The sequence below is a fragment of the Ranitomeya variabilis genome, chromosome 2, assembly GCF_051348905.1.
Source record: "Ranitomeya variabilis isolate aRanVar5 chromosome 2, aRanVar5.hap1, whole genome shotgun sequence".
NCBI lineage: Eukaryota > Metazoa > Chordata > Amphibia > Anura > Dendrobatidae > Ranitomeya > Ranitomeya variabilis.
In genome coordinates this window covers 769,111,158-769,137,339 of record NC_135233.1, presented here as the reverse complement: position 1 = coordinate 769,137,339, position 26,182 = coordinate 769,111,158, and the positions used below count along the sequence as shown (strand labels likewise).

General features: G+C 44.8%; 1 protein-coding gene across 2 annotated transcripts in view; it reads right to left on the bottom strand.

Annotated features, from left to right (window-relative positions):
- Positions 1–5,974: 5,974 nt before the first annotated feature.
- MDN1 (midasin AAA ATPase 1) overlaps positions 5,975–26,182 on the bottom strand; it is a 334,505-nt gene continuing 314,297 nt past the window's right edge. For both annotated transcript variants that reach the window (XM_077289726.1, XM_077289727.1), the window contains 14 exons: positions 24,191–24,486; positions 22,989–23,147; positions 22,476–22,577; positions 21,591–21,792; positions 19,984–20,157; positions 19,666–19,826; positions 19,307–19,387; positions 18,797–18,912; positions 18,427–18,601; positions 15,960–16,033; positions 15,436–15,550; positions 15,287–15,350; positions 7,379–7,521; positions 5,975–6,800 (listed from right to left, as the gene is read on the bottom strand). In XM_077289726.1, the coding sequence (XP_077145841.1) occupies positions 6,612–6,800; positions 7,379–7,521; positions 15,287–15,350; positions 15,436–15,550; positions 15,960–16,033; positions 18,427–18,601; positions 18,797–18,912; positions 19,307–19,387; positions 19,666–19,826; positions 19,984–20,157; positions 21,591–21,792; positions 22,476–22,577; positions 22,989–23,147; positions 24,191–24,486 (2,051 nt within the window). In that variant the 3' untranslated portion in view covers positions 5,975–6,611. The remainder of the gene's footprint in view (positions 6,801–7,378; positions 7,522–15,286; positions 15,351–15,435; positions 15,551–15,959; positions 16,034–18,426; positions 18,602–18,796; positions 18,913–19,306; positions 19,388–19,665; positions 19,827–19,983; positions 20,158–21,590; positions 21,793–22,475; positions 22,578–22,988; positions 23,148–24,190; positions 24,487–26,182) is intronic.

The following is a 26,182-nucleotide window of genomic DNA, read 5'->3' as shown; positions in this document are numbered from 1 at the left end:
ACACTTGGTCCCGGCCAACTCATATGTAGGCTTTGCTGAACATAGGTGTCCACATTCACCCAGGCATACAGACATTGGCCTTTGGTAAGTGTTCACATTTGGACAGGGAGGTCAGGGACCCATCAGTTTTATGAGACCACCTTGATGATGGTTGATGGGCTCACACTATTTGATTATATAAAATTCTGTGCAAAGCGTCTCTTAAATATTTTCCTAATGTTCAAAAGCCATTTTGCTATTCATATTTCATGTATTTCATATTAGACATGCTTTGCCACGATAAATATACAAAAAAAGGTTGCACTCTATGTATGGAAGTAGCTGCTCCTGGTATGCACCTATTCACACTAGTTTGGATGTGCGAGTTTTTTTTGTCATTTCTGCCTTGTGCCAGTCATTACACTGGCTACGTATCCACTCCAGAATCCAGTACAAAACTACTACCCTCATCCACAAAGCACTCCATGGCTCAGCACCACCCTACATCTCCTCTCTGGTCTCAGCCTACCCGTGCCCTCCGCTCTGCTAATGACCTGAGGTTAGCACCCTCAATAATCAGAACCTTACATTACACGTGCTGCGCCAATTCTTTGGAATGTACTACCCAGGTTAATACGATTAATCCCCCAATCCCCACAGTTTTAAGCGTGCCCTAAAAACACATTTGTTCAGATTGGCCTACCACCTCAACGCATTAACCTAACTGTCCCTGTGTGGCCCATTCAAAAAAACAAAACAGAAAAAAACCTTAAACCATAATCAGGTTCCTCGCATCATGTTGTCATACACTTTATACAGTTAATAGCATCTGTGTCTGTACTGTTACATACTTAGGCAGTGAACTGGTTCATGCAGCTTTACATGAACACCCAAGCCTTACACTATGGCTGGTCTGAATAGCTAAAGCAATTGTTACCATCCACCTCTCGTGTCTCCTTTTCCTCATAGTTTGTAAATGTCAGGACTCTGAACATTTTTTTATTACCTTTTGTGCATTACTGCCCTTTTCCAAGATGGCGTCTTTGGTCTCATGTGCACTGTGTCTTCCTGCTATAAAACTCCACCCCAGCCTTCAGTCTGTGCTAGAGTATTCTGCCTTGCATCCAGCTCCTGACCTCTGGTTACTCCCTGGCTATATGCCTGCTCCTGTGAACCTGTGGGGTTATCCTGCTACTCTGCTCTCAGTTCCTGCTGCATACACCAGTTCCAGTAATCCTCCTTCATCTGCTGCTCGTGTTTACTTCCATCTGCATTTGCTGGACATGTAAGCTGTGGCTGCTCTGCAAGAACCTGAGACTATTACCCAGGCCTCCCTGGTTGAGCTAAGATATTATTTGAACTGCCTTATAAGCATATCTATCTGTGTTTTGGACTAAGCAAGGACTTATTCGTGTCAAGTATCAAGAAATAATTGTGCTTCATAGACTTTCTGCGTGATTGCATTTTCCTCTGAAGTTCCCTATTGACTGCTAAGCTGCATTTAATATTTACTTCAAGTGTTGTGAACTTGAGTTTCTCTCTGCACCTGTTTGAATCACCGTGTGATAATACAGACTTTACCACTTATAAAACTGTGTCCTGTAGTTGTCTTGTTCCACGCAAAGAGTCTCCTGAGTTATCCCCTATAATTATTACAGGATACTCTAGCCTAAAAAAAAAAAAAGGAGACCGCTGGAACAATGACTGCAGAAAGCAGACTAGAGCAGGTGTTTTCCATAATTAGATCACTGCAGAAAGATGTGGAAGGTCTGCAAAAGAAGTTTGGAAGCTTTGAACACAATCAAAAAGTGTTTGGACAGACTTTGCAGGACTTAAGCACCCGCATGGCAGCCCAGGAAAACAAACTTGCTGGCATAGAGTCCCAGTATGGACGGGCTTTTCAGGACATAAGCACGCAAATAGCGGCACAAGCGACTTTTCCCTCTGGGCAACCGCCACCAGCTAGCCCACCTAAGTTGCCCCCATTCAGATTTAATGGTGATCGCGACAAATTTTGTGGCTTTGTGAATCAATGTATGCTATATTTTGATGTGCATGCTGACCATTTTCCTAATGATAGATCCAAAGTATTGTGTGTAATAATGCTGCTGACCGCACGAGCGCTCGCCTGGGCGAATCTGATGATTGAGTCTCGTGCCCCACGGTTAAATAACTTGGATGATTTCTTGGCCGCTATGGCATTAATGTTTGATGATCCTAATCGCCGTGCAACCGATGAATCTGCTTTATTGTCTTTACGCCAGGCAAAACGTTGTTATTGAGTATGCTACTGAATTCAGGAGATTAGCGGTAGATACCAATTGGGACAGTTATGCACAATTGCCTATTTTTAAAAGGGGTCTGTCTAGTATTGTAAAAGATGAACTAGCTCGCTCTGAGTCACCACAAGAGCTAGAGACATTTATACAGCATTGTGTGCACATTGACATTCGCCTTACTGAGCGTAGGCAGATGTTTGCTGCATATAACCGTATTTCTAACTTTTCCCTTCCTTCCAAAGAGCCTGCAGGTAAAACATCTCGGGAAGAGGAGGAGGTGCCCATGCAAATTGATTACGTTCAGAGACGCGAGATCAATGAGCGCCGGGAGCATCGCCTTCGTGAAAGTCTATGTTTCTACTGCGGCCAGTCTGACCACTTCTTGATCAATTGTCCTAAATGTCCTAGACGGCCTAACAAGGTGCTAGCAGCAGTAGGGGAGTATGACAACTGTGATGATGAATCTGACATCTCTGAATGTAGCCTGCCTTTAAACGCTGAATTCCATTCACTTTCTGACTTCACCCCCCAAGGAGCTTAAGGAAAAGAACTCTCACTGTTCTCTCCCTATTAAGATCCTGTGTTCAGGACAGTGGATTTCCAGTGCAGCTATGATTGACTCAGGTGCAGGTGGCAATTTCATGGATATCGCATTTGCCAAGGAACATGGTATTGAAATTCAGCAAAGAGCCTCTCCAATTACCATGGAAACAGTGGATGGGTCACCTTTAATCTCTGGGCCTGTGGATCAGGAGACCGTACCCCTTGAAATTGTGTTGGAGCCTAATCATCAGGAGCAACTTTCTTTCTTGCTAATTTCTTCTCATTTTCCTGTGATTTTAGGCATTCCTTGGTTGCGTTCTCAGAACCCAATTATCAACTGGGAGACCAAGAAGATTATCTTTCCAACAAGGAGCAAATCAGCGTTAACAGAAGCTGTCCCTGAGTCCACGGCTACGGAACCACATGTATAGGTATTTTCTTTACCTCCAGCATATAAAGAGTTCTCTGACATCTGTGACAAGAATGCAGATCAGCTTCCTCCACACAGGCATTATGACTGTCCCATTGAGTTGCTTCCTGGGGCAGCTATTCCTTTTGGTAACGTATACCCTTTGGCGGCACCTGAGCTTCAAGCCTTAAAGGAGTATATTGATGATAATCTGGCCAAAGGCTTCATACGTCCTTCCTCACCAGCAGGGGCACCTATCTGTTTTGTAAAGAAGGATGGGACCCTGAGACCCTGTGTTGACTATTGGGAACTCAATAAGGTAACCATACGAAACCGTTACCCTTTGCCTCTGATTCCCGAATTACTGGAAAGAGTCCGCCATGCTAAGGTGTTCTCTAAACTGGATCTTCGTGGGGCTTATAATTTGGTGCGTATTTGTCCAGGGGATGAGTGGAAAACTGTTATGAACTGGTGGTTTAGGAGCAACATGGGACGTGCTCTGGAGGTGGTACCTGTACTGACCGCAGTTCCTGAGCTTAACACAACAATAGAAGTAGCCGTGGGATGTTCCTGTCACTCCCTAGACACCTCGTCACAGCCGGAGGACTAACTACCCATAAAGATAGAAACAGGAAAGCTATCTTGCCTCAGAGAAAATCCCCAAAGGATAGGACAGCCCCCCACAAATATTGACTGTGAGTGGAGAGGGAAATGACATACGCAGAATGAAACCAGGATGTAGCAAAGGAGGCCAGTCTAACTAGATAAATAGAACAGGAAAGAATACTGTGCGGTCAGTATTAAAAACTAGAAAAATCCACCACAGAGTTTACAAAAATCTCCACACCTGACTAAAGGTGTGGAGGGTAAATCTGCTTCCCAGAGCTTCCAGTTTAACTGAATAAATCCATACTGACAAGCTGGACTAGAAAAAACATAGAAAGTGCAGAAAGATTAAGTCCACAACAAGTGGACTGCAAAAGAACAAAGCAAGGACTTATCTTTGCTGAACTGGTCAGAATATCAGGGAAATCCAAGCAGAGATGTGAATCCAACCAGGAACCATTGACAACTGGCACAGGCTGAAGGATAGAACCAGGCTAAATAGTAGAGCCAGAAAGACAATCAGTGGAAGCAGCTGCTGACTACTAAATCCAAGGAGCAGCAGTACCACTTACAACCACCGGAGGGAGCCCAATAGCGGAATTCACAACAGAAAACAGCCGTCAGATGCCGGTATGGACACTTTGAATCTCTTGTGATGCCCTTCGGGCTTTGTAACGCCCCTGCAACGTTTCAACACCTTGCTAATGACATTTTCAGAGATTTGTTGGACCAGTTTGTAGTGATCTATTTGGACGATATACTAATCTTTTCTGACTCTCTACAGGAACATGAAGAACATGTCAAAACGGTTTTAAGACGTTTGAAAGAAAACCATCTGTATATTAAGCCGGAGAAATGTGAGTTCCATCGTTCTGAGATACAGTTCTTAGGTTATATCATCTCTCCCCAGGGGCTACGTGATTGTACGGGAGACATACTACATATACGTTTCCTGGACGTTTGTACGTTTCTAGATTGTGTGCGGCCCCTGCTAGTCGACTGTTCCCGTGTAGGGGAGGGTCTCTCTGCATCAGACGTGTGAACTCCACGATCACCAGAAGAAGCACTGAAGGATTCAAGCACTTTATGACTTCTCTGGCCAGATTGCGACAGAGACTAGATCCACTCAGGGGGACTAAGGACATTGGGATCAGTGTCAGCGAGGGGCTCCAGAGAGCATGTGGGGTCACAGGCTTTGCAGAGCAGTGAACTCTGAGCTTTTGGAAATGCAGACTGGAAGGAGTTACATGAAGTGAAAAAGAATAAGTCTTATGGGACTTTTTAGGAGCCTGAGGATGGGACATGTTGTACTCCTATGTGCCCCCTTAATCAGGGTTCCCACAGAGGATAGGATACTGAAAATGGAGAAAGAAAGCTAATGGCAGAGAATCATTAGAATCATTACTGCAGTGCGCAGGAACCGGGCCTCTCTGACCTTTCTTGGCGCCTGAGCACTGCAGTACTTTGCTCTGCCCTCAACAGGGCAGACAAAGTACGCCTGCGGCGTGAAGACAAGAGGACGTCATCGTAAGAAGATAGGAGAGGCCACAGATCGCGACACCCATCGGACCCGGACCGCACCGCCCCTTGGTGAGTATAATCTAACCTCTTTTTCTCATCTGTCAGGATACATCGGGGGCTTATTTACAGCATTCCAGAATGTTGTAGATAAGCCCCTGATGCCGGTGGCTGCAGCTCATCTATGATTTTTGGGGCGACAGGTTCCTTTTAAGAAGTAAAATAAAAATGTTTTTTAGTCTGAATAGCAGACCCGTGTGCCTCCTACGGACACTAAGCAAGAACTGGTTCTCTGGTAGCCAGCATGAGGGTATACACTGCAGAGGAGGAGCTAACTTTCTTTGTTATCACTTAGTGTTAGCCTCCTAGTGGCAGCAGCATACACCCACGGTCCTGTGTCCCCCAATGAGGCGAAGTAGAAATTCATTTTTTCATGTTAAGTTTTTCTCATCAATAACGAACTATTATCATCACTATACTGAGTGCTTGGGGTTGTTCTTCAAAATGGATTCATAATGGTAATCATAGCCTTCAGTTCACCATCATTTGAGATAAATGAATGTGGGAGAATACAAATGTGCAATACAAAACAATATCTGAATGCTTGTATCAGACAGGACTCTTTCATAAACCAGAATGATACAGTTACGAATGATCTTTATTAGGCTGCATAGCTATGGGGTTAACAAAAATAATTAAAAAAAAAGTCATAGACATGTGTGACAGACAAAGAACTTGTATGTTCTAACAATATAGTACAAAATGTGCAGGCTTCACAGTATAATGTTGTGATTTACGATACAGAGTATGGAAAACAAATCAGACCACAACAAGAGTAGAAATGTTTGGATTCTCAGGGAACTAGGGAACTTTGGCTTATTACAAAAATAAAACCTTGGATTTTTTATTTGTTTTACTTGGGAAAAATACAAACATGTCCTACATTTCTACATATTATGCCTTACAATCTTTCCCTCCGTTTGTCCGTCCACTGTGCACAGCAATAAGCAGTGTGCTTGGTATTAGAATAAACTGGTTATGTAATACACAAGGATGGCAAGATGGCTATAGGATGCCATCACATATTAGAAGGTATGCCATTTTCTAATTAAGAGGTACATTGCATAATCGCATCCTGCATCATTGAAATGACTTGACCTGAGCTGCAGGAGATGTAGTTTTATTCCGCTGTGCACAGTTCCATGAATCTTCGCCAATAATCTCTTCATTCTGATGCTGCCAGAGAGCAGGCTGTTGTGCCGGTATACAGGCATGGTTTACACATGTTCTGAGGTAGTCACCAGCTCAAACCACTGCCTGAGGGCATCACTCAGGGTTTCTGGAAGAGTGTTCACATCTCGAAGAATGATGTAGAATGGAAACGGAAACTGTTCCATGTAAGATATCATTTTTGGCATCTCTTTGGGGTCAGTAAAAATTGGCACTTTAATATTCAAGATGGAATCCTAAAAACAAAACATTGTTAACAGCTACACTATGAAGACAGAAAGAAAAAGAGGCAGCAGTGCAATGTGGAAAGCAAATAATGTATTCACCCCCATACACAAAATATGGGGTGTGCAATAAAGCTACTAAACAATCATGTTGATTCCACTAATATAAGTTTTACAACAGTGAACAGGCTGGTTTTATCCTCTAGGGATTCGGCGCCATGATAGATAAATGGCACGGTACTGGTTTACATTCTGTCTCATGCTATTTGAAATACAAAAGATAAGCCCCACTTGTACTGAAACTTAATGGAAACATGCAAAAATAAATGTGAAATTAATTTGCACCAATTTACACAGAATGTAATAGTGGAGTAATACGTTATCTTCTAATAAAGAAGTTATCCATCTGTAAGGATACAATTATAATGAAGATGTTCACACCACCATGTCTTTACCTTTTTTCACATATTTACTTAATTTCTGTCCATTTTTTCCCTCCTTCGTCATTGGCCTATTTTTGTGTGTACAACATAGCCCCTTGGTTAATATGAAAAGACTGCATCTGCAAAAATCCACTACAAAACATTTACCTTGGAAGTAGGGCTGTCCAAAATAATGAAAATAATAAATATGTTAGCGTTGCGGGCTGCCTTTACTGCACTTGTGACACGGTCCTTCCCCTCTACAAACAATCCTCTTCCATCAGATACTATGATAAGCAGTTGGGCGGTTTCTGAAACAAAACACAATGTATTAGGAGTCATTATGCAGAATAACATTCTTTTTGGGATGGTGATGTTGCTGTCCCTTTCAATATCAAGACTGAGCTGACAAAAACTGGAATGCTTTACAGGAAAAGAGTTCCCTGCCTCCAAGGAGTAGGTAGGAACTAGTGATGAGCGAGAACGTCTCATCAGTGTATCTTGGGAGTGCTCGTATATAATGTCCGAGTCCCTGTGGCTGCATTTGTTAGGCAGGCTATACACATGTGGGGATTCCCTAACAAACACACAACCCCCACTTATTTGTGCTCAGGTTGCCTAACAGCCACAAATCATACAGCCACAGGGACTCGGACATAATATACGAGCACTCCCAAAATACTTGGATAAGACGTTATTCGAGCAGGTTCGCTCATCACTAGTAGGAACTTAACACAATTATATCAAATCAGTAACAATGAGAAAAGGTCCCAAACACTAGAAAAGCTTATCTCTCAAAATTAGCAGGAGCCTTAAAAATCAGGACACTTTGGTTGCTATTTCTTTACAGGTACTGAAGTTTTCATCATAGAGGGTTGTGGTGTATTTTTACAGGCAGAGCCCAAGTCCATACAAGCCAGTACATTGATTTCAGTGTTATCTGTCGCCTCATTGGGGGACACAGGACCATGGGTGTTATGCTGCTGTCCACTAGGAGGCGACACTATGCATAATCTGAAAAAGATTAACTGTGGCTCCTCCTCTGCAGTATACACCCTTGGACGGCATCAGCCTTCTCCAGTTTTTGCTTAGTGTCGCATAGGAGGCACACCTAAAAGATTTTTACTCCGTTTTTCCAACGGGATTACAGATGAAGAAAAGAGGGTCTCCTGTGAGACTCCCGGCATGGCTACTTCCTCGGCCCCCTATTATGGGGTGCCCAGTTGAAGTAGAGATGGCTATTCCCCATGTTGCTCCTTCCCCAGTCCCTCGGGTGCTGGTTCGAAGTCGAGACCCCCCTCCTTCCCCAATTCCTTTTGGTTTCTGGGTTGAGGTCGAGGCGAGGATAAAGGCCCCTGAAGGTGTGACATCAGGACCCTCCCTAATCTCCCTCTGGGGGTATTAGGTTGAGACGCCTCAGGTAGGGCCTGTACAGGAAGCACTCTGCAGCAGCTCCCAGCAATGGGCCAGCACACTGCGCCTGCATCCAGGGACCCCAGCCCAGCTGCGGGCTCCTGTTGGGGCCGGGGGGAGTGCAGGCAGGCATGGCACAGACAGACACAGGGCTCCCTGCACCCCTGTCTCTGCGGCAGCAACAGCTCTATACTGCCCCGGGGGGACCCCTCACAGGGCCCCCCCATCCGCGTATAGCCCCACCGCCATCCTGCCTTTAAATCCGGGGGGGGGGGGGAGACTTTCGCGCCGGCCTGGAGCCATTCTGGGCCTCAGGCATCTAATTTAGGCCCCGGCTTCGGCCTAGCTGAAGCCGCCGCCGCCTCCTCTCCGCCCCCCCGGATGACAAATATGACACTCTATAGTGTCATAAAGGGGGTGGATCGAGACAGAAAGGGCGCGTTTTTACACAGCCTTGCCGCCTTTTTCCAGCTCTCCGCATCCTTCTCCCCCTTCCTCTCCTTCTTAGCAGCCATTTTCTGCTGTAGATTAACCCTGCATCTCCCGGTCTGCAGGACCAGGACCAGTCTCCGGGGGGCACAGGACTGTGGATCTTCGGCGCTGGACCTAGGGGCACACTGGTGGGGTAAGATCACAGCTGGGTTTTTAACTCAGCTGTGAATCCATATTACCTATAAGGCTCCCCTATAGGTTTCTCTACCCCTGTAAGGTCCTCTGCCGGCAGCCCTTCTGCACTTTGTGCACTATGTCGGGCTCAAGGTCCAAGAGAACCTGGCAGAACTGCTATTATGCATTCTGCACAGCCTGCAGGACCGCTCTCCCCAGTAGCACGTACCCGCATTGCCAGAACTGTATACAAACTAATGTGTCAGAGCCCCAAGAAGCCCCTGCCAATGCCTCGGTGTCTAATGCTACGCCGGAATGGGCTACTCAGATATCGCAATCTATGACGCAGTCTATAGATAACCTAACCTCCACATTGCTTCAGGCTCTGCAGGGTCATGCCTCGGCTATGACCGTTACCCAGCAAAGGGAGAGCTTGACTCAGGAACAAGATGACCCTGGCACATCCACGTCTAGGTCAGGACGCAAGCGGACCCATAGATCAAGTCCATCTGCGTCATCCCATAGCACACGGTCATCCCCCTCTAGGGAGAGACACCGTAGCTCCAGGTCATCTAGATCGTCCCATTCCAGGGACAGACAATGCAGATCTCCGCAATCCCCGACCAGAGAAGGCCTCCTCCCCGGCTCACTTAGCAGGGGACGCCTCAGTGATACACAGGATTCAGAAGGCATCTGCGACTCTGACTGAGACAGGGAAACGGAGGGGCCCCTGATCCCAATCCCTCCTAGCAATACAGCGCTAGTTGAGGACATAATCTCTTCCATCCATCGGGTGCTGGACATTTCTGATCCGCCACCAGAGGCCCCAGAACATAAGATCTCCTTTGAAGGACCTCTGAAGCCGCCTAAGGTTTTCTCTAACCACCCAGAGTTTAAGGCGATCCTTAAAAAGCTGCTCTCACAGCCTGAGAAAAAATTTGCTAATCGCAAATATCTGGAGGCGAGGTACCCCTTCCCACAGAAGGACACTAAGGAATGGACAGATCCACCCGAAGTGGACCCCCAGTCTCTAGGCTAGCAGCACAGACCCTCCTTTCACTGCCAGATAGCTCAACCCTCAGGGACGCAGCAGACCGGCAGGTAGAACGCATGGCTCATTCAATTTTCGAGGCAGCAGGGGCATCCCTAGCTCCTGCGTTCGCCTCAGTTTGGGCTGCCAAGGCCATTCTGGCCTGGGCAAAAAATGTACAAGCTCTCCAAGCATCCGCTCCTGAGCTGTCGGACCAAGCGGTTCAAATAGCAGTTGTAGCAGACTACATGCTTCATGCAGCTCTGGATTCAGCAAGGGGAGTAGCGGGGATAGCATCAAACGCCATCACAATTCGGCGTATCCTCTGGCTGCGGGAATGGAAAGCGGACGCAGCCTCAAAGAAGTCCCTCACGCACCTCCCCTACCTCAGTGGGAGACTTTTTGGTGAACAGTTGGACACTATGATATCCAACGCTACTGGGGGTAAGAGTACTACTCTTCCCCAACTCAGACCTAAACGCACTTACAAGAAGCGTAACCAAACTCGATTCCGATCCTTTCGGAATTCCACGGGCTGGTCCGTCTCGCGTCCAGCACAAAATTGTAACCGTTCCCCACGCAGGGACAACTCACGATTGACGCAAAGGTCGGACAAGACCTGGCAGTCAAAAGCAGGCCAGCCTAAGCCCAGAGGAGGAAAATCTCAGACTTTCTCCTCATCATGACTCACGGACTACGGAAGACACCACACCAGTAGGCGGCCGACTATTGCTCTTTCATCAAGTCTGGCTGGTATTACAGAAGACAGGTGGGTCAGGGAACTAGTGTCTTCCGGATACAAAATAGACTTCACCTCCAACCCACCGGACCGATTCTTCCTCTCTGTCCCCCCAAAACCGCCTGCCAAGGCTCGTGCCTACTACCAAGCGGTCTCCTCACCTTTTCAAGCAGGAGTCATAGTACCGGTCCCCACGACCGACCGCTTCCGAGGGTTCTACTTCAATCTGTTCGTAGTTCTCAAGAAAGGAGGCAGCGTACGGCCCATACTAGACCTAAAACAGCTCAACAAATATGTACAGGTCCGTCACTTCCGCATGGAATCCCTTCGGTCCATCATTGCGTCCATGGAGAAGGGAGAATATCTCGCCTCCATGGACATACAAGACGCATACCTGCATATATTCATTGCACCTGCCCATCAGAGGTTTCTCAGGTTCGCAATAGGCTAGGACCACTACCAATTCGTGGCTCTCCCTTCTGGACTCGCCACGGCTCCCAGAGTGTTCACCAAAGTCATGGCAGCCACCATGGACGTCCTGCACTCCAGAGGCATAGTAGTCGTTCCATACCTGGACGATCTACTCATCAAGGCTCCCACCTTCAAGGACTGCGAGCTCAGCGTCTCAATCACAACCGATACTCAGTCGCATGGGCTGGTTAATCAACCTACAAAAGTCATCACCAACCCCGAGTCAGTCCCTGACCTTCCTGGGAATGCTATTCAACACCTCCAGGGGTCTAGTGCTCCTTCCCAAGGACAAGGCACTGGCTCTCCGCCTAGGAGTTCGCACCCTCCTCCGCAAACCCCCTCGATCTCTCCGGTTTGCCATGAGAGTCCTCGGCAAGATGGGGGCAGCAATAGAAGCGGTCCCATTTGGCCAGTTTCACCTCAGGCCTCTCCAACTAGCCATGCTCAAGTCCTGGGACAGGAATCCCTTTTCTCTCTCGACAGGGAGTTCCAGCTAACGTCATCAACCAGGAGGTCCCTGCACTGGTGGCTCAAGCCAACCTCGCTAGCAAAGGGGAAATCCTTTCTCACAGGTCAATGGAAGGTTCTGACCACCGACGCGAGCCTGACAGGTTGGGGTGCGGTGCACCTACACCACAGGGCACAGGGCAAGTGGTCCCCAGTGGAAGTGACCATGCCCATCAACATCCTGGAAATTCGTGCCATCCTCCTGGCATTGAGGGCCTTCCATCACTTACTGGCAGCCTCTCACATCAGAATACAGTCGGACAATGCCACGGCCGTGGAATCACCAAGGGGGGACCCGCAGTACCCAGGCGATGCGAGAAGTGTCACATATCCTCCACTGGGCGGAGGACACAGGGTCGGTTCTTTCGGCGGTCCACATTCCGGGTGTGGACAACTGAGAAGCAGACTTCCTCAGCCGACAAGGAATAGACTCGGGAGAGTGGTCTCTCCATCCCGAAATTTTTCGCCAGATCTGTCACCGCTGGGGGACCCCGGATGTGGACCTAATGGCATCCCACTTCAATGCCAAGGTCTCCAACTTCATGGCCAGAACACACGATCTGCGGTCGCTCGGAGCAGACGCTCTGGTTCAGGACTGGACTCAGTTCCAGCTTCTGTATATATTTCCACCTCTCCCCCTGATATCCAGAGTGGTGAGTAAGATCAAACAAGAGGGAGTTCCAACCATCTTAATTGCACCGGACTGGCCCAGACGTACGTGGTACGCCGACATCGTACAATTGACAGCAGACGCCCCCTGGCGTCTCCCCGACCGCCACGATCTTCTATCACAAGGCCCGTTCTACCACCAGAACTCAGGGGCTCTCAATTTGACGGCGTGGCCCTTGAGACCTGGGTTCTAACCCAGGCAGGGCTTTCGCCGGACGTCATTGGAACCATGATCAGGGCACGGAAGCCAGTCTCTGCCCAGATTTATTACCATACCTGGAAAGTTTTCTTTACCTGGTGCGAATCTCGTGGCCAGATCCCACTCCCTTATTCCCTACCCAAAGTACTTGGTTTTCTCCAATTCGGTCTGGAGGCCAGGCTGTCGTTGGGCTCGCTTAAGAGCCAGGTGTCAGCCCTCTCAGTGCTTTTTCAAAAGCGCATTGCTACCAAGCCGCAAGTAAAGACTTTCCTTCAGGGGGTTTCCCGATTGGTTCCCCCCTACAGACGACCACTAGAAACGTGGGACCTCAACCTGGTCCTGACAGCATTGCAGGAACCACCCTTCGAACCCCTTAAGGAGGTCCAGCTCCGCCTTCTCTCCCAGAAGGTGGTTTTCCTGGTGACAATCACCTCGCTACGCAGGGTGTCTGAACTGACAGCACTCTCCTGCAGACGGCCTTTCCTGGCTTTTCACCAGGACAAGGTAGTTCTTCGTACGGTACCATCGTTCCTTCCAAAGGTTGTGTCCAACTTCCACCTCAATGAGGAAATTTCACTACCATCCCTTTGAACGGTTCCGGTTCATATATACGTGTCTAGGACAGCGTCCTTCTGGAGGTCTGATTCTCTTTTCCTCCTTCCGGAAGGCGGCCACAAGGGTCTGCCAGCTTCCAAAGCTACCCTTGCCAGGTGGATCAAATCCACCATACAAGAGGCCTACCGCCTTAAGAATTCTCCTCTTCCAGCCGGTATTACGGCACACTACACTGGCGGTAGGGGCCTCCTGGGCCATTCGGCACCAGGCTTCGGCACAACAAGTTTGTAAGGCGGCCACTTGGACTAGCTTACACACGTTTACTAAACACTACAAGGTTCATACCCAGTCCTCAGCGGACGCGAGCCTGGGTAGATGTGTCCTGCAGGCGGCGGTGCCCTAAGTATAGGGGCCTGTCTGCACAATATTCGTCCATTGCTTCCCACCCAGGGACTGCTTTAGGACGTCCCATGGTCCTGTGTCCCCCAATGAGGCGACAGAGTAAAGGAGATTTTTGTGTACTCACCGTAAAATCTCTTTCTCTTAGCCTCTAATTGGGGGACACAGCTCCCACCCTGTTGCCCTTTTCGGGCTGTTGTTACTGTTGAGTTCTCATATTGTTCTTTGAGCTCGTACATAGTGGCCTTCTTATAGGCATGTCTATGTTATTCATGTTACGTTCCTCCTACTGCTTTTGCACAAAACTGGAGAAGGCTGATGCCATCCAAGGGTGTATACTGCAGAGGAGGAGCCACAGTTAATCTTTTTCAGATTATGCATAGTGTCGCCTCCTAGTGGACAGCAGCATAACAACCATGGTCCTGTGTCCCCCAATTAGAGGCTAAGAGAAAGAGATTTTACGGTGAGTACACAAAAATCTCCTTTTTAGTACAAGGGTATACCAATACCAATAGATTATGGCAGTAAGCGATGCAAGTGATCACAGCATTGTGCTAGAAATCTATCTAAATATAGAATACAAAACCTAAGATTAAAAACAAAATGAGCATATACCCTGCTATAAATAAGTAAAAAGGATACTTCATACAACTAGAGGTTAGGACTGTCCCGACTGAGTACACATTAGCGCTGGTGGGACGGCTTTTACGTTTTTCATTCTGTTATAATCGTTATTTTTATATAGCGCTAACATATTCCGCAGCGCTTTACAGTTTGCACACATTATCATCGCTGTCCCCAATGGGGCTCACAATCTAAATTCCCTATCAGTATCTTTTATCAAAAAGTGTTTATTAAGTCCCCTATGTTATTTATATGCACTATTGCTTTTTTCTTACTTACATCTGGATATATTTTCTTTGTTTCTGTCTTAGGTTTAGTCTGTTTAATGGCCAGTGTGATCATGCTCCTACACTTTGCACGTATGCCAACTTATACTCCAGTTTATTTCTTTTGGTTTTGCTTGAATCTATAAAATACTGATGCTTTCTTTTATTTTTATTGGGAGTTCACTAGTCACAAAAAAAAAAATTGTTTCTACATTGCAATGGGAACAGAAATAACTGGTCTTTGTTCCCATGCAATGACTTTGAAGTACAAGTCGGCAAAGTAAGTGAAAGAAGACTTCTGATAAAAAGAAAAAAAAAAAAAAACTCTACAGAATGAATTAACAAAATAGGTTGTTTATGAAAAGCGATAAGTAGAACATTTTGAAGGATTGCCTGAGGGAAGACGTTTAATCCCACCTTAAGAACGGCAAATTCCCAGCAAAGGTAGGACAATATTTGATGATAAAGCATACACATTCAGTCATGAATTCATAACATTGGTTGGTTTAACCATTTAAGTTGGTTACATTGTTAGAATAGAATGTCACAGGACATGCCAGATAATGCACAGAAAAATCTTTTACACATCTTTGCTCACCTGGATTACCGACTTGAAGCATTTGTTGTGCGGCAGCAAACATGGGCACACAAGATTCCAAAAACTGTAGGAGGAAAAAAAAAGTAAACCATCAGACCTGGGACAAAAAGATAAGCTCATGGATGAGATAGAAAGATTTCTTTGGTTACCTGGGCCAGTAGCGTTTTCTTTTGCTGAAACTTGCACTGACTGAGAATTCTGGAGCCAGACTGCTCACTAAATTGTTCATGGAAAGGATGTAAAAGTTTGACGTTTTCTCCAAAACTAAGGTAGAAACAAATCACGTGAGTGTACATATACTTAGCAGGAAAAAGTATGACAATTAACGGTGTTCCATTAAAAAGTGAGGAATGGGGATTCACCTTGTTGGCAAACTGTACTGTAATGATTCAAATAGCAGAAACTAAAGAGTGGATAGCAGTATTCTACATTAGATCACGCATAATCACAGTGAAGCTAAACAGAAAATCATCGTTGTACTTTTCAAAGTCAAACATGATTTACAAATTCTATGGCAGAAACAGGAAAATGTTCCCCATTATACTCTCCTTGCCAACTTTACATGTTTTTACAAAGGATGGTTTAGGTGGGTACAGACCTTGGTAAATACATTAAATACAGGGTGAACAAATAAAGCATACGCAACAATATGGCGTGCAGGCAAGTTACATACCTGTAAACAGCGATTTGGCCAACTTCCAGCAGTGTCAGTGCATTTCCTATTACTGCCAGGGACTCATAGGCAAGCTAAGAAAAAAAAAAAATAATAACAACCCACAAATTAATTTTATTCCTAGAGACAATCATCAAACCAGATTTTTTTATATTAATTCCCTACCCGCATTAGGACATAAATTAGGGGTATCCATGTGTGAAGGGGACTCAGAAGTTGAGCTCCCTCCAGGCACGGCTCTTGCTAGCTATATTATGTTGCCAACGTCCGTTTCTGACAGCCACAGCTGGTAATCTTTCAAAGGGGTTGTACACCACTAGGAAAAACCATTTCTCGCTCCCCATGTTTGCCCACATTAAAATAAAAAATGCTTATACTCCCCTCCCGTGCCAGCGGCTTCAGAACTCACATTCCTGGAGCTCACGTGAAATTATGTCCTATAAGCCCTGCGCCCAATCAGCGCTGGTGTCACTGTCCCCGTTTTCGGTATATAATTAATCAAGAGGAAGTGAGAGGTGCGGCTGGCTGCTCACCTCCTGTTCACTACTTATACGTCTGATTGGGCGCAGGGTTCATAGGACATAATCTCACGTGAGCTCCGGGAATGTAAGTGCTGAAAGGTCTGTTTTCTCATATTTTTATTTAAGGGGAAGAAAAGTGATATATATATATATATATATATATAAAATCGCTAGAATGTCACAATATGGATATGAGGGACCGCGCTCGGGGGTGCGTGTTCAGTAATAATGGGCAACAGGGGTTAATAACAATGTGTGATAGAAAGTGTCCAGATCACTATCCAATATAGACCTGCTGTGCGTGACATGCGGGTTTGCTACCTAGCATATATATGTCTATATGGGCTGTATAGACGGTGCTTACCTAGTTGTGATAGCTAAGCCGCTCCAGTGTCCTGTCTGGCGTCCGCTGTGGAGTGCGGTGCGGCGTCTATGAAGGACGAGGGATGACAGCAGCGGGTATTGCAGTAATAGCGGTACCTGGGAGCCCCGGCCGAAGGCGTCCCTGGTAACCGCGAGGAGAAGAAAAAATGGCCGCTAACGCCAGCTCGTAGGTGCCTGAACAGTGACGTCACTATGGTACGGAGCGGCGTTGGAGCCAAAAAGGGTGGCGTCTAACCAACGCGTTTCGAAGGTGCTCGGCCTTCTTCGACCCTGACGAAGAAGGCCGAGCACCTTCGAAACGCGTTGGTTAGACGCCACCCTTTTTGGCTCCAACGCCGCTCCGTACCATAGTGACGTCACTGTTCAGGCACCTACGAGCCGGCGTTAGCGGCCATTTTTTCTTCTCCTCGCGGTTACCAGGGACGCCTTCGGCCGGGGCTCCCAGGTACCGCTATTGCTGCAATACCCGCTGCTGTCATCCCTCGTCCTTCATAGACGCCGCACCGCACTCCACAGCGGACGCCAGACAGGACACTGGAGCGGCTTAGCTATCACAACTAGGTAAGCACCGTCTATACAGCCCATATAGACATATATATGCTAGGTAGCAAACCCGCATGTCACGCACAGCAGGTCTATATTGGATAGTGATCTGGACACTTTCTATCACACATTGTTATTAACCCCTGTTGCCCATTATTACTGAACACGCACCCCCGAGCGCGGTCCCTCATATCCATATTGTGATATTCTAGCGCACATATTTCCTCCCAGGACAGGCACAGATCCTGTGTGGTCCAGCGGCTAGGGGTGCTCATTCCTCACATCATCCCACCGCCCATTCCCCCTGCCACCAACTGCCATTTTCTTCTCCCTTCCCTCCTTGTGGCGAGCGCCATAGTGTGTGTAATTGCTCTTTATATATATAATCACTTTCTTTCCCCTGAAATAAATATAAGGGAAAACAAACATTTTGCTACTGCTCTATTCCTAAAAGTCTATTAAAGCAATCAGAGCATCTTATGCATACAAAACTAGTATTGAAAAGAACCATCTGCTGACCACACAAACAAGCCCTCACGCAACACCATAAATACAGTAAAAAGTTATGGGTGTCGATAAATTGCACCATGAAAGCACTTTTTTTTTTTTAAATGATATTCTGAATTTTTTTTACTGCTAAAATAGAAAACAAAAAAAAAAAAACCAATGTATGTTTGGTATTGCTATAAAATCGGACAGACCATGTTTCTAGATAATTTTTACTGCACAATGAACACAGTAAAAACAAAGAAAAACCGAAAAGGCAGAATTGCATTTATTGCACCATACGTGGATTGTTTTTTTGTTTATAAATACTAAAGTACGTTATATAGTCAAATAAAAGGTGACATTCAAACCTACAAAGAATCCTGAAAAAAAAAAAAGCAATCAAATGTCTTTATTAAATAAAAAATAAAGTTACGTCTCTTGAAAGAGGAGGAGGAAAGAATGAAAGTGAAAACATTTAGAACTTGCTGTCCTTAATGGGGTAAATACCCGGGCGACAAATAACCTCTAACCTGTTTGGAGTGGTTATCAACCATGCTGGATGAATCATCTATAGCTAAACAGATCTGGTATTCTCGCTTGCTGGGCTTCGTTCTGCGCAGCCAGATTTTGTCTTTTCGGAACTGACTGGCGATGTATGGAATCACTTTCCGCATATTCAGTCTCTTCCCAGTTCTGTAATCCCCTCTGCAAGAGTTAAATCAAAGTAGATTATGGAATCATGCTGATTGATATTTGTGTAACTGGATGAACTGTTCTCGCCCATTGATTCATGCACACGCCATCAGGAGGCGGGTGGTAAAACAGAGGACGCAGCGAATACCCCCGTCTTCAGGAGAACGTATTCCTATACTGAAATAATGGAATATACTCTATACTCACTTGAGTTTGGCCGCTTTAGTAGGCTCTAGTATAAGTCGGAGCTGTTCACACAACTGCTGAGACAGGGGAGCGGTAAGAAGAAGGTAACTCTGCCACATTTCAGCTGCTGACTTCTCCTGTAAGAAACATCACAGCCGACTATTAGCATTTTATACAGTGAGAATGACACCACTGTTAAATACTAATTTGCCATGTCATGAGAATGAAATAGTTGATAGATCGGATGAGCATATAAAAAGGACAAGGAGTGCTATGTGCAGAATAAGGGAAACAGCACAAGTATAACATTATTACAGAAAAGAATTACCGGTTTAAAAACCTCCAAAGACAAAAACTCACCTTGGTTATTTATCAATAGAAAAAGTTAGAGTACGCGAAAAATCAAGAGTATTACCCTGGGGTAAAATGGATCTCGAGAGTGGTGAATGTACAAAGATGAGGGAACCGGGTAAAGGCAAGAGAAGGAAAGTTCCAGTACCTCTAAATGAAAGCTTAGGCTAAAGTGCTCACCTCTTCAGCATCACCATGGGCGTACCAGGCTTCAAGCTGCTTTTCAAGTTCTTTCCTCAGATCTTCAAGATTTTGGGCAGACTGTTCAGAATACAGAGTACAAGAAAAATATCTGCTTTATTTGCAAGCGAGTAACACTCACATATATGAAGAAAATGAAACCTAAAATCTTAACAACAAAGCCAAAAGTAGCATTGTAGGAGTTTACACAAATGTGCCAAGAAATGTAATCTACGATATGGCGGAGACGTTCCAGCACCTCCGGTCAGATGGCGATGAGTATGTCTAGGCGTAGGAGTCTTGGGGAGTGAAATGTATAACAAAACAGGATCTACAGTAATGAATATAACAGGTCACACCTGCACGGGTTGCTCTCTTAGAAGGTCCCAGTCAGTATGTATACTCGATTCCATGCTTCGGTCAGGTTTCGCCATGTCTGTATTTGTGGCTTCAGAATCTCTGATCGGTATCTCATCTTCATTACTGACACTCTGCACCTCAGGATCAGATTCCATGGGCCCTGTGTGTGAAACAGGTAGCCTCTTGAAATCCTTTGTAGCCCATAGCAAATAATGATATTTTTGTGAAAACAGCAGATTAATTACTAATGCCAAAGTACTCTTTATAAACTGGATATTGCAGATTTTAGAATATTTGCCCTTTTTGTGAACATTTACCTTGTGCAATGGACTCTCTGGACTTTGATTGCTCCGGCTTTAGCTGTTCCACACTGACAGATTCAAGACACTCATCTTCTTGTATCTCCATTTCCACATCTTCTTGGGCTGTACTTTCATCCTTTTCTTCTTTCCGAGGCTGTATGGATTTCTCTTGCTCTTTACTGGCGGTATCTGTAAAGAAAATAAAGACGTCAAACACCATGTACAGACATCACTCTTTTAGGGGAACACACAGAACCGTCAAATAGGATTAGACTAGAACAGGTCACCTCACATTTACTGTGTATTTCACCAAGTAATGCAATCCTCATGCACTAGTAGGTGTCACGTCAGTCAGAATAGCAAACAATCGGCACGTCAACCGTTTCTCACTATGTAGCGACCATACAGAGAGTTAAACAAAAAATGTCTGTGAAAGCAATGCACGAAGCCTTTCCCAAGGTCAAGATAGGCTTCATATGTTCTCTATATTAGAAGGAATATCGGAAAAACAACCTAAATGTGCAAAACGTCTTGTGCAAAAAAAAACCAAAACACCCCACCCCCTCATCCTGCCAGATTTTATCATGTGATGGAGAAAAAATTCCAAGCACAGTGAAGTTGCAAATCTGTAATGCATTTTTGGCTTTGTATTTAGAGCATCCGTTATTTATATGGTGAAAGTAACCTGGCAATAGTATTCCCCAGGTCAGTATTACAGTAGTATCAAACAGGTTTTTTTTTACTGTATAAAAAAAATTATGCTAGTGTCGCTATCTTTTGAGATCAGTAACTTTTTCAGATTTCAGTAGATGAAGCTATGTAAGAGTTGGTTATTGCGCCCTTAGCTGACCTTTTTATTGACGCCATTTTCGGGAGATGTTTTGATCACCACTTATTGTAATCTTTTGAGATGTGGTAGTGTAATTTTGATTTTTGTTTTTCTTCACAGAGTTGACTGATTTTGCTAGTTTTACATTTTGATAGATTGAACTTTTACAGACATGACAATACCATGGAATACTTTAATTTTTTTTCATAGGAGAAATGGGAGGGTGATCCAAACAATTATTTTTTTCAAACTAAAAAATATATATTTTATTTTTGTAATTCCTTTTAGGGGACTTGAACCTGCGATCAGCAACATGACAAGCCATGATTCCGGTTAGAATAGCTCGAACCCCAGATTAGATTATGCACTGTTAAAGGTGTTCCGAGATTCACAGTGGCATTTAACAAGTTAGTATCCGCAGGCAGAGCTCAGCTCTACTCAAAGCTGTGAGAGGCAGATGATGGCTGAATAACACAGTCATTGTAAGCTCTTACGGGCAGGGTCGTCAATATCTTTGCATCAATTACTCTATTATCATTATCTATGCTATGACTGTTGTATAGGAACTGTTGAATTGCAAAGCGCTGCGGAATATGTTGGTGCTATATGAGGATTATTATTATACATATGGCACATTTTAAGACTATCTAGTTTTAACTTTGCACTCTCTAAGAATTAGACGGTTTTGATAAATACGCCCCAAAGTTTAAGAGTTAAACGTTCATTCGTTCGGCACAAAGTAAAATGAATGTGTGAATGTGATATTTGCATAAATCGGAAGATGACAAGTTACCATATGTCTGAGCATCAAAAGACTCGGCTCCCTGCTTGATGTGCTCATAAGCGTCAGCTTCTTGTGTCTGGTGCTTAGTTTGCTTGTCATGATCGTCCATTTCACTGCTGGATTCCATGGTCTTCAGCCTTTTGTGGGCTTGTTCAGTGTCATCTCCCAAGGTGCGATTGTCATCTGTTTGGCCCGGTTTTCGCTTGACACTCTAACAATGAATATCAGGTAGATATAGGTCAAGAACACACACTGAAAAGATGACAAGTAACATGTAGGCTTGAACGCTAAAATCTAATGTATCCACATCTTATGTGCACTGTAAGCTATTGTTCCCTGTAACCAGCCAATTTAGACACATAAAAATGGTTTGTCCTTACGATCACTTCTGGCACTATACACTCAGATGGTGCTTTTGGACCATAACATCGATTTTGGATGGTTTATCACTTGTGTTTTACTACCAATTATTTTTGAAGAACACAAGATAAATGAGAATACAATATAACCAACCGGTTTTGTGCTGAATGACGGCTCTTGAGCAAGAAAGAGTCAAAGACAAATTAACATACAACAACCTCAGCAAGAGGATATACTTATTATACCTTATCAAGGTTCAGTCACATAAAGAGACCGGAATCTACAGTATACTAAAAAGTTACTTTTGGGCCAACTTTCAAGCCACTGAGCTGATGAATTACAAAGTCTCAGATAAAACAGGAATCTGCTAAATTATACGCAATAGAAGCTGTAGGACTCATACACACACACGTTCTAAACGCTTACAATACAAACGTTATTCATAGTGTTTTACAAGCATTTCTGGTGGATAGTTTTTTACATTGTTAGGCATCATTAATGCTGGTTTACAGCTCCTAAAGACAAACCATTTACCTGTGTAGGATGGACGCTTTGTTGCTCTAAAGCCATACGTGCCATCAGTTTCGACTCGTGCCCTTCAGACTGACTTGCATCGGCTGATCCCGTCCCATGCTCCTAGAGGAGAAGAATTTCATTGATGAACCGATAAGCCCTTACTCAGGAAAAGACCAAGGGAAAGATAAAATAATGACTTTCACAACTTTCATTATCATAGGCCTACTTGCTAGGGTCAGTCCTAATTTCCAGCAGCTGCAGTGACTTCGTTTCAAGACAGAAAAAAGTATGAAACATGAACGGAGCTGGTTGTTTGGCTCCTTACTATAGCTAAGCCAGCCTCCTTTGCCTATATAACTTATGTATTGACAAAAAATGGGGCTTAGCGATTAAAAAGCTATTCAGCCATACCCCATAATACACCTTACCACCACAGGGAGAGGGAAGAAGCCCTCTTTTGTGTGGAAGTGAGGCCACAAGTGGCATGGTTATGTACTGAAAAATCCCCAAAGCAAACATGTAGTAAGTTACCTCCTTGGCTTCATCCTTTTCTGAGGCGGCACCAGCCAGTTCAGCCGCAGTGTCGCTCTGTAAGTTGTCCTCTGCAGTTTGCCCACAAGTCTCATGTTCCATTCTCTGAGCAGAGTCGGGAACCTCTTCATCTTCACCAATTTTTTCTTCTTCGGCATTCTGACAGAAAAAACATAAAATGTCAGCTTCGTCGATATATTGAGAGAAGAAAAGCCTTGAGCATGTAGAATAATGGGCTCCTGTGTTCATGCATTAAGCCAACTGATTGCTGCATGGCGTCTTCTTTCTAATTGGTGCATCAACGGAATATTCTTTAAAAAAAAAAAATGTCTGCAAAATCAGTGGGTAATATTTGTCTCTCTCAATCTCTACATGGCAATGGCTCGAGGGATAAAACACCACAGATACATAAGTCTCAAAAGCAGTGCCCACTAATCTAAAGACTCAAAGGTAGTGGTGGTCCAATATCTTTAGTTCCCAAAGCCAACTATAACGGTGTTACAGTGAGTGAGCACTATACAATAATAAGAGACAGGAAGAGGGGAAATTAATTTTATCTGTCTTGCCAGTATTAAAAGAGGTTATAATCTATTGCCAGCAGAGATGATCACTTGCTGATCGGTGGAGGTCGCACCAATTGTCAGACCAGCAAATTTTCATCCCCACTGGGGAACTTTTATCCCAATTTTTTAATGGGGCAGCAGGTTGAATGCGCGAACACCACTGCATTCACTCTCTATGGGACTGCTAGAAAAAGCTAAGCACAGCACGTGGCAGCCCCATGGGCAGCGAATGGATCACAGATTGCTCTTGGCACTGCTGATCCATACTAATGGAGATAAAAGTTCCCACTCTGCCCGTCAGTGCAGGTGGATTGGAAATAACTTGTTTTAACCAAACAAGCTCTATAATTTTCTCTGACCATATGTCCCCATTTTATGGCTTGTAGAGACGGATACTTATTTATGAAGTGATTAAGGCAAGTAATGAATATATGAGAGGGATACTGACTTTCTTTAATCTTTACCTTCCCAGGCAACTTATGAAATCTATACATTATTATTCAGAATGAGACAATGTTATCTTACAGAAGATTGTGCCCATCCACAGAAAAAACATCAGCAGAGGAATTGGGCAGTTTGTCTTTAGGCATTTTACATATAAAGCTACAAATGGTTCTTTAAAATGATCTTAAGTGTTACCTGAGGCTGGAGTCCACTATCTGTTGGCAATCCATTTTCATTCTCTTTTTCTGGCTCCTGCTTTTCCTCCTCCTCTGCTAGGTCTGCGACATTCTCGCCAGCCTCATTGTTTGTAGACTCTTCCTCTGCTTCTTGAGGGCCTGGTTCCTCCTTCTGCTCATCCTTGTCCAGGTTCTCCTGGTCTCCTTCATTCATTTCCTGAACCTCTGCATCAGTTTTTTCCTCATCATTCTCTTCTTGGCCTTTTTCTTCTTTTATATCCATTGATTTCTCTTCTATTTCAAAAGGATTTTCTTCTGCAATAAATTAATAAAGTGGTCTGTAAAATGGATCTGCAGACTAATACTTGTGAGGAGTAAGCTGTATTAACAATAAGGCTAGCTTCACACTAGCGTTCTGCGTACCCCATCTTTTTTTTTTTTAAATCAGATATTTTTATTAAACAGTAAGGGTAATACATGGAAATTGCATTACTGTAAACAGTACACATCTGTATTTTACTTTTTAAGAAACTTTTTAAACCCCAAACCAAACTCCCACCTCCCCTCGACAAAAACCGCCCCAGTTTGCTACATCATACATAGATAAACAAGAAAAGGAAGATGACTTATCGATAATGCTCTCAAGAGGGCAAAAGACCCAAGAACAGGAACAGAGTCACTTAAATCACGTTGACTCGAGCCAAGGATTCAACAACCTGCTAAAGAGGTCCATCTTGTTTCTCTTAAGGTAGATACTCCTCTCCAAAGCGATAATATGATCCACTTGCGTCATAAAGTCTCTTCTTGTTGGTGGCTCCTCCCTAATCCAGAACTTGGCGATCAACTTTCGTGCAATAAACCGCAATCTAGCAATGACCATTTTGTACAGATTATCAGTTACAATCTCCTCTACGTAACCCAAAACACATTCCAAAGGATCACGTGGCATAGAGCAATTATATGACATTCCCACTTTATTCAGCACCACAATCCAAAAGTAGGACAGCCTGGGGCATTGCCACATCATATGGAGGATACCCGCCTCGGATTGTGAGCACCTAGGGTATTCTGAATTAGGTCTCAGACCGGCTTTGAATAACATGTCCGGAGTTCTGTAAGCCCTATGGATAACAAATAGTTGTGACAACCTCCCAGGCTCGCTCATTGAGATCTTGGGCATGTACTCCAATATTGAGTCCCAACGATCGTTGTCATTCACCCCCAGGTCATCTTCCCATTTCGCCCTAGCTCTAATAGGGTGCCCCTCTAAGAAATTCGTATATTCCCGAGATCGCCCCCTTCGTGCCTCCCCCCATAAGAATAAAATCCAGCATGAGATCAACTTGAATCTCCACAGGCCCTCTCTTACACTGTGCCTGGTATGCATGAGAGATGCGGCTATACTGATACATCTCAGAGTTTGGCAGTAGAAATTCTTCCTGCAATGCCTCGAAATTCCCAATTCTACCCCGATGTAAAATTTGGCTCATCCGAGAGATGCCTGCTTCCCTCCAGACATGAAATCCCGCCATCTGTCTGAACTCTTGTAAGAAATAATTATTCCAAATGGGTGAGAACCTAGTGAGTGCCCTCACTCCCCTAATTACCTTTACTGTGTCCCAAACCTTGTGAATAAGCCTAATAGTGCAGAATTTAGAACCTATCTCACGGAAATGCCCACCCTCCAGGCCCTCACTCAATACCTTCGACCCAATCAGTGTCCTCAGGCTACAGGGTGTCCGCTCCCCACCCGAATCCACACCCCATCCCCTAAAGTGCTGACACTGTGATGCCAAAAAGTATAACCACGGATTAGGTAGTGCCACCCCACCCTCCGTCTTTGGCCTTTGTAGAATTTCCTGTTTAAATCTGGGGCTTTTCCCACCCCAGATCACCTCGCCAAACAAGGATCTGATCCTCCGAAATCTATTCTGCGATATCCATATAGGAGAGTTGTGTAACACAAAGAAGTTGCGGCATCACAATCATCTTTATAAGATTTACCCTACCG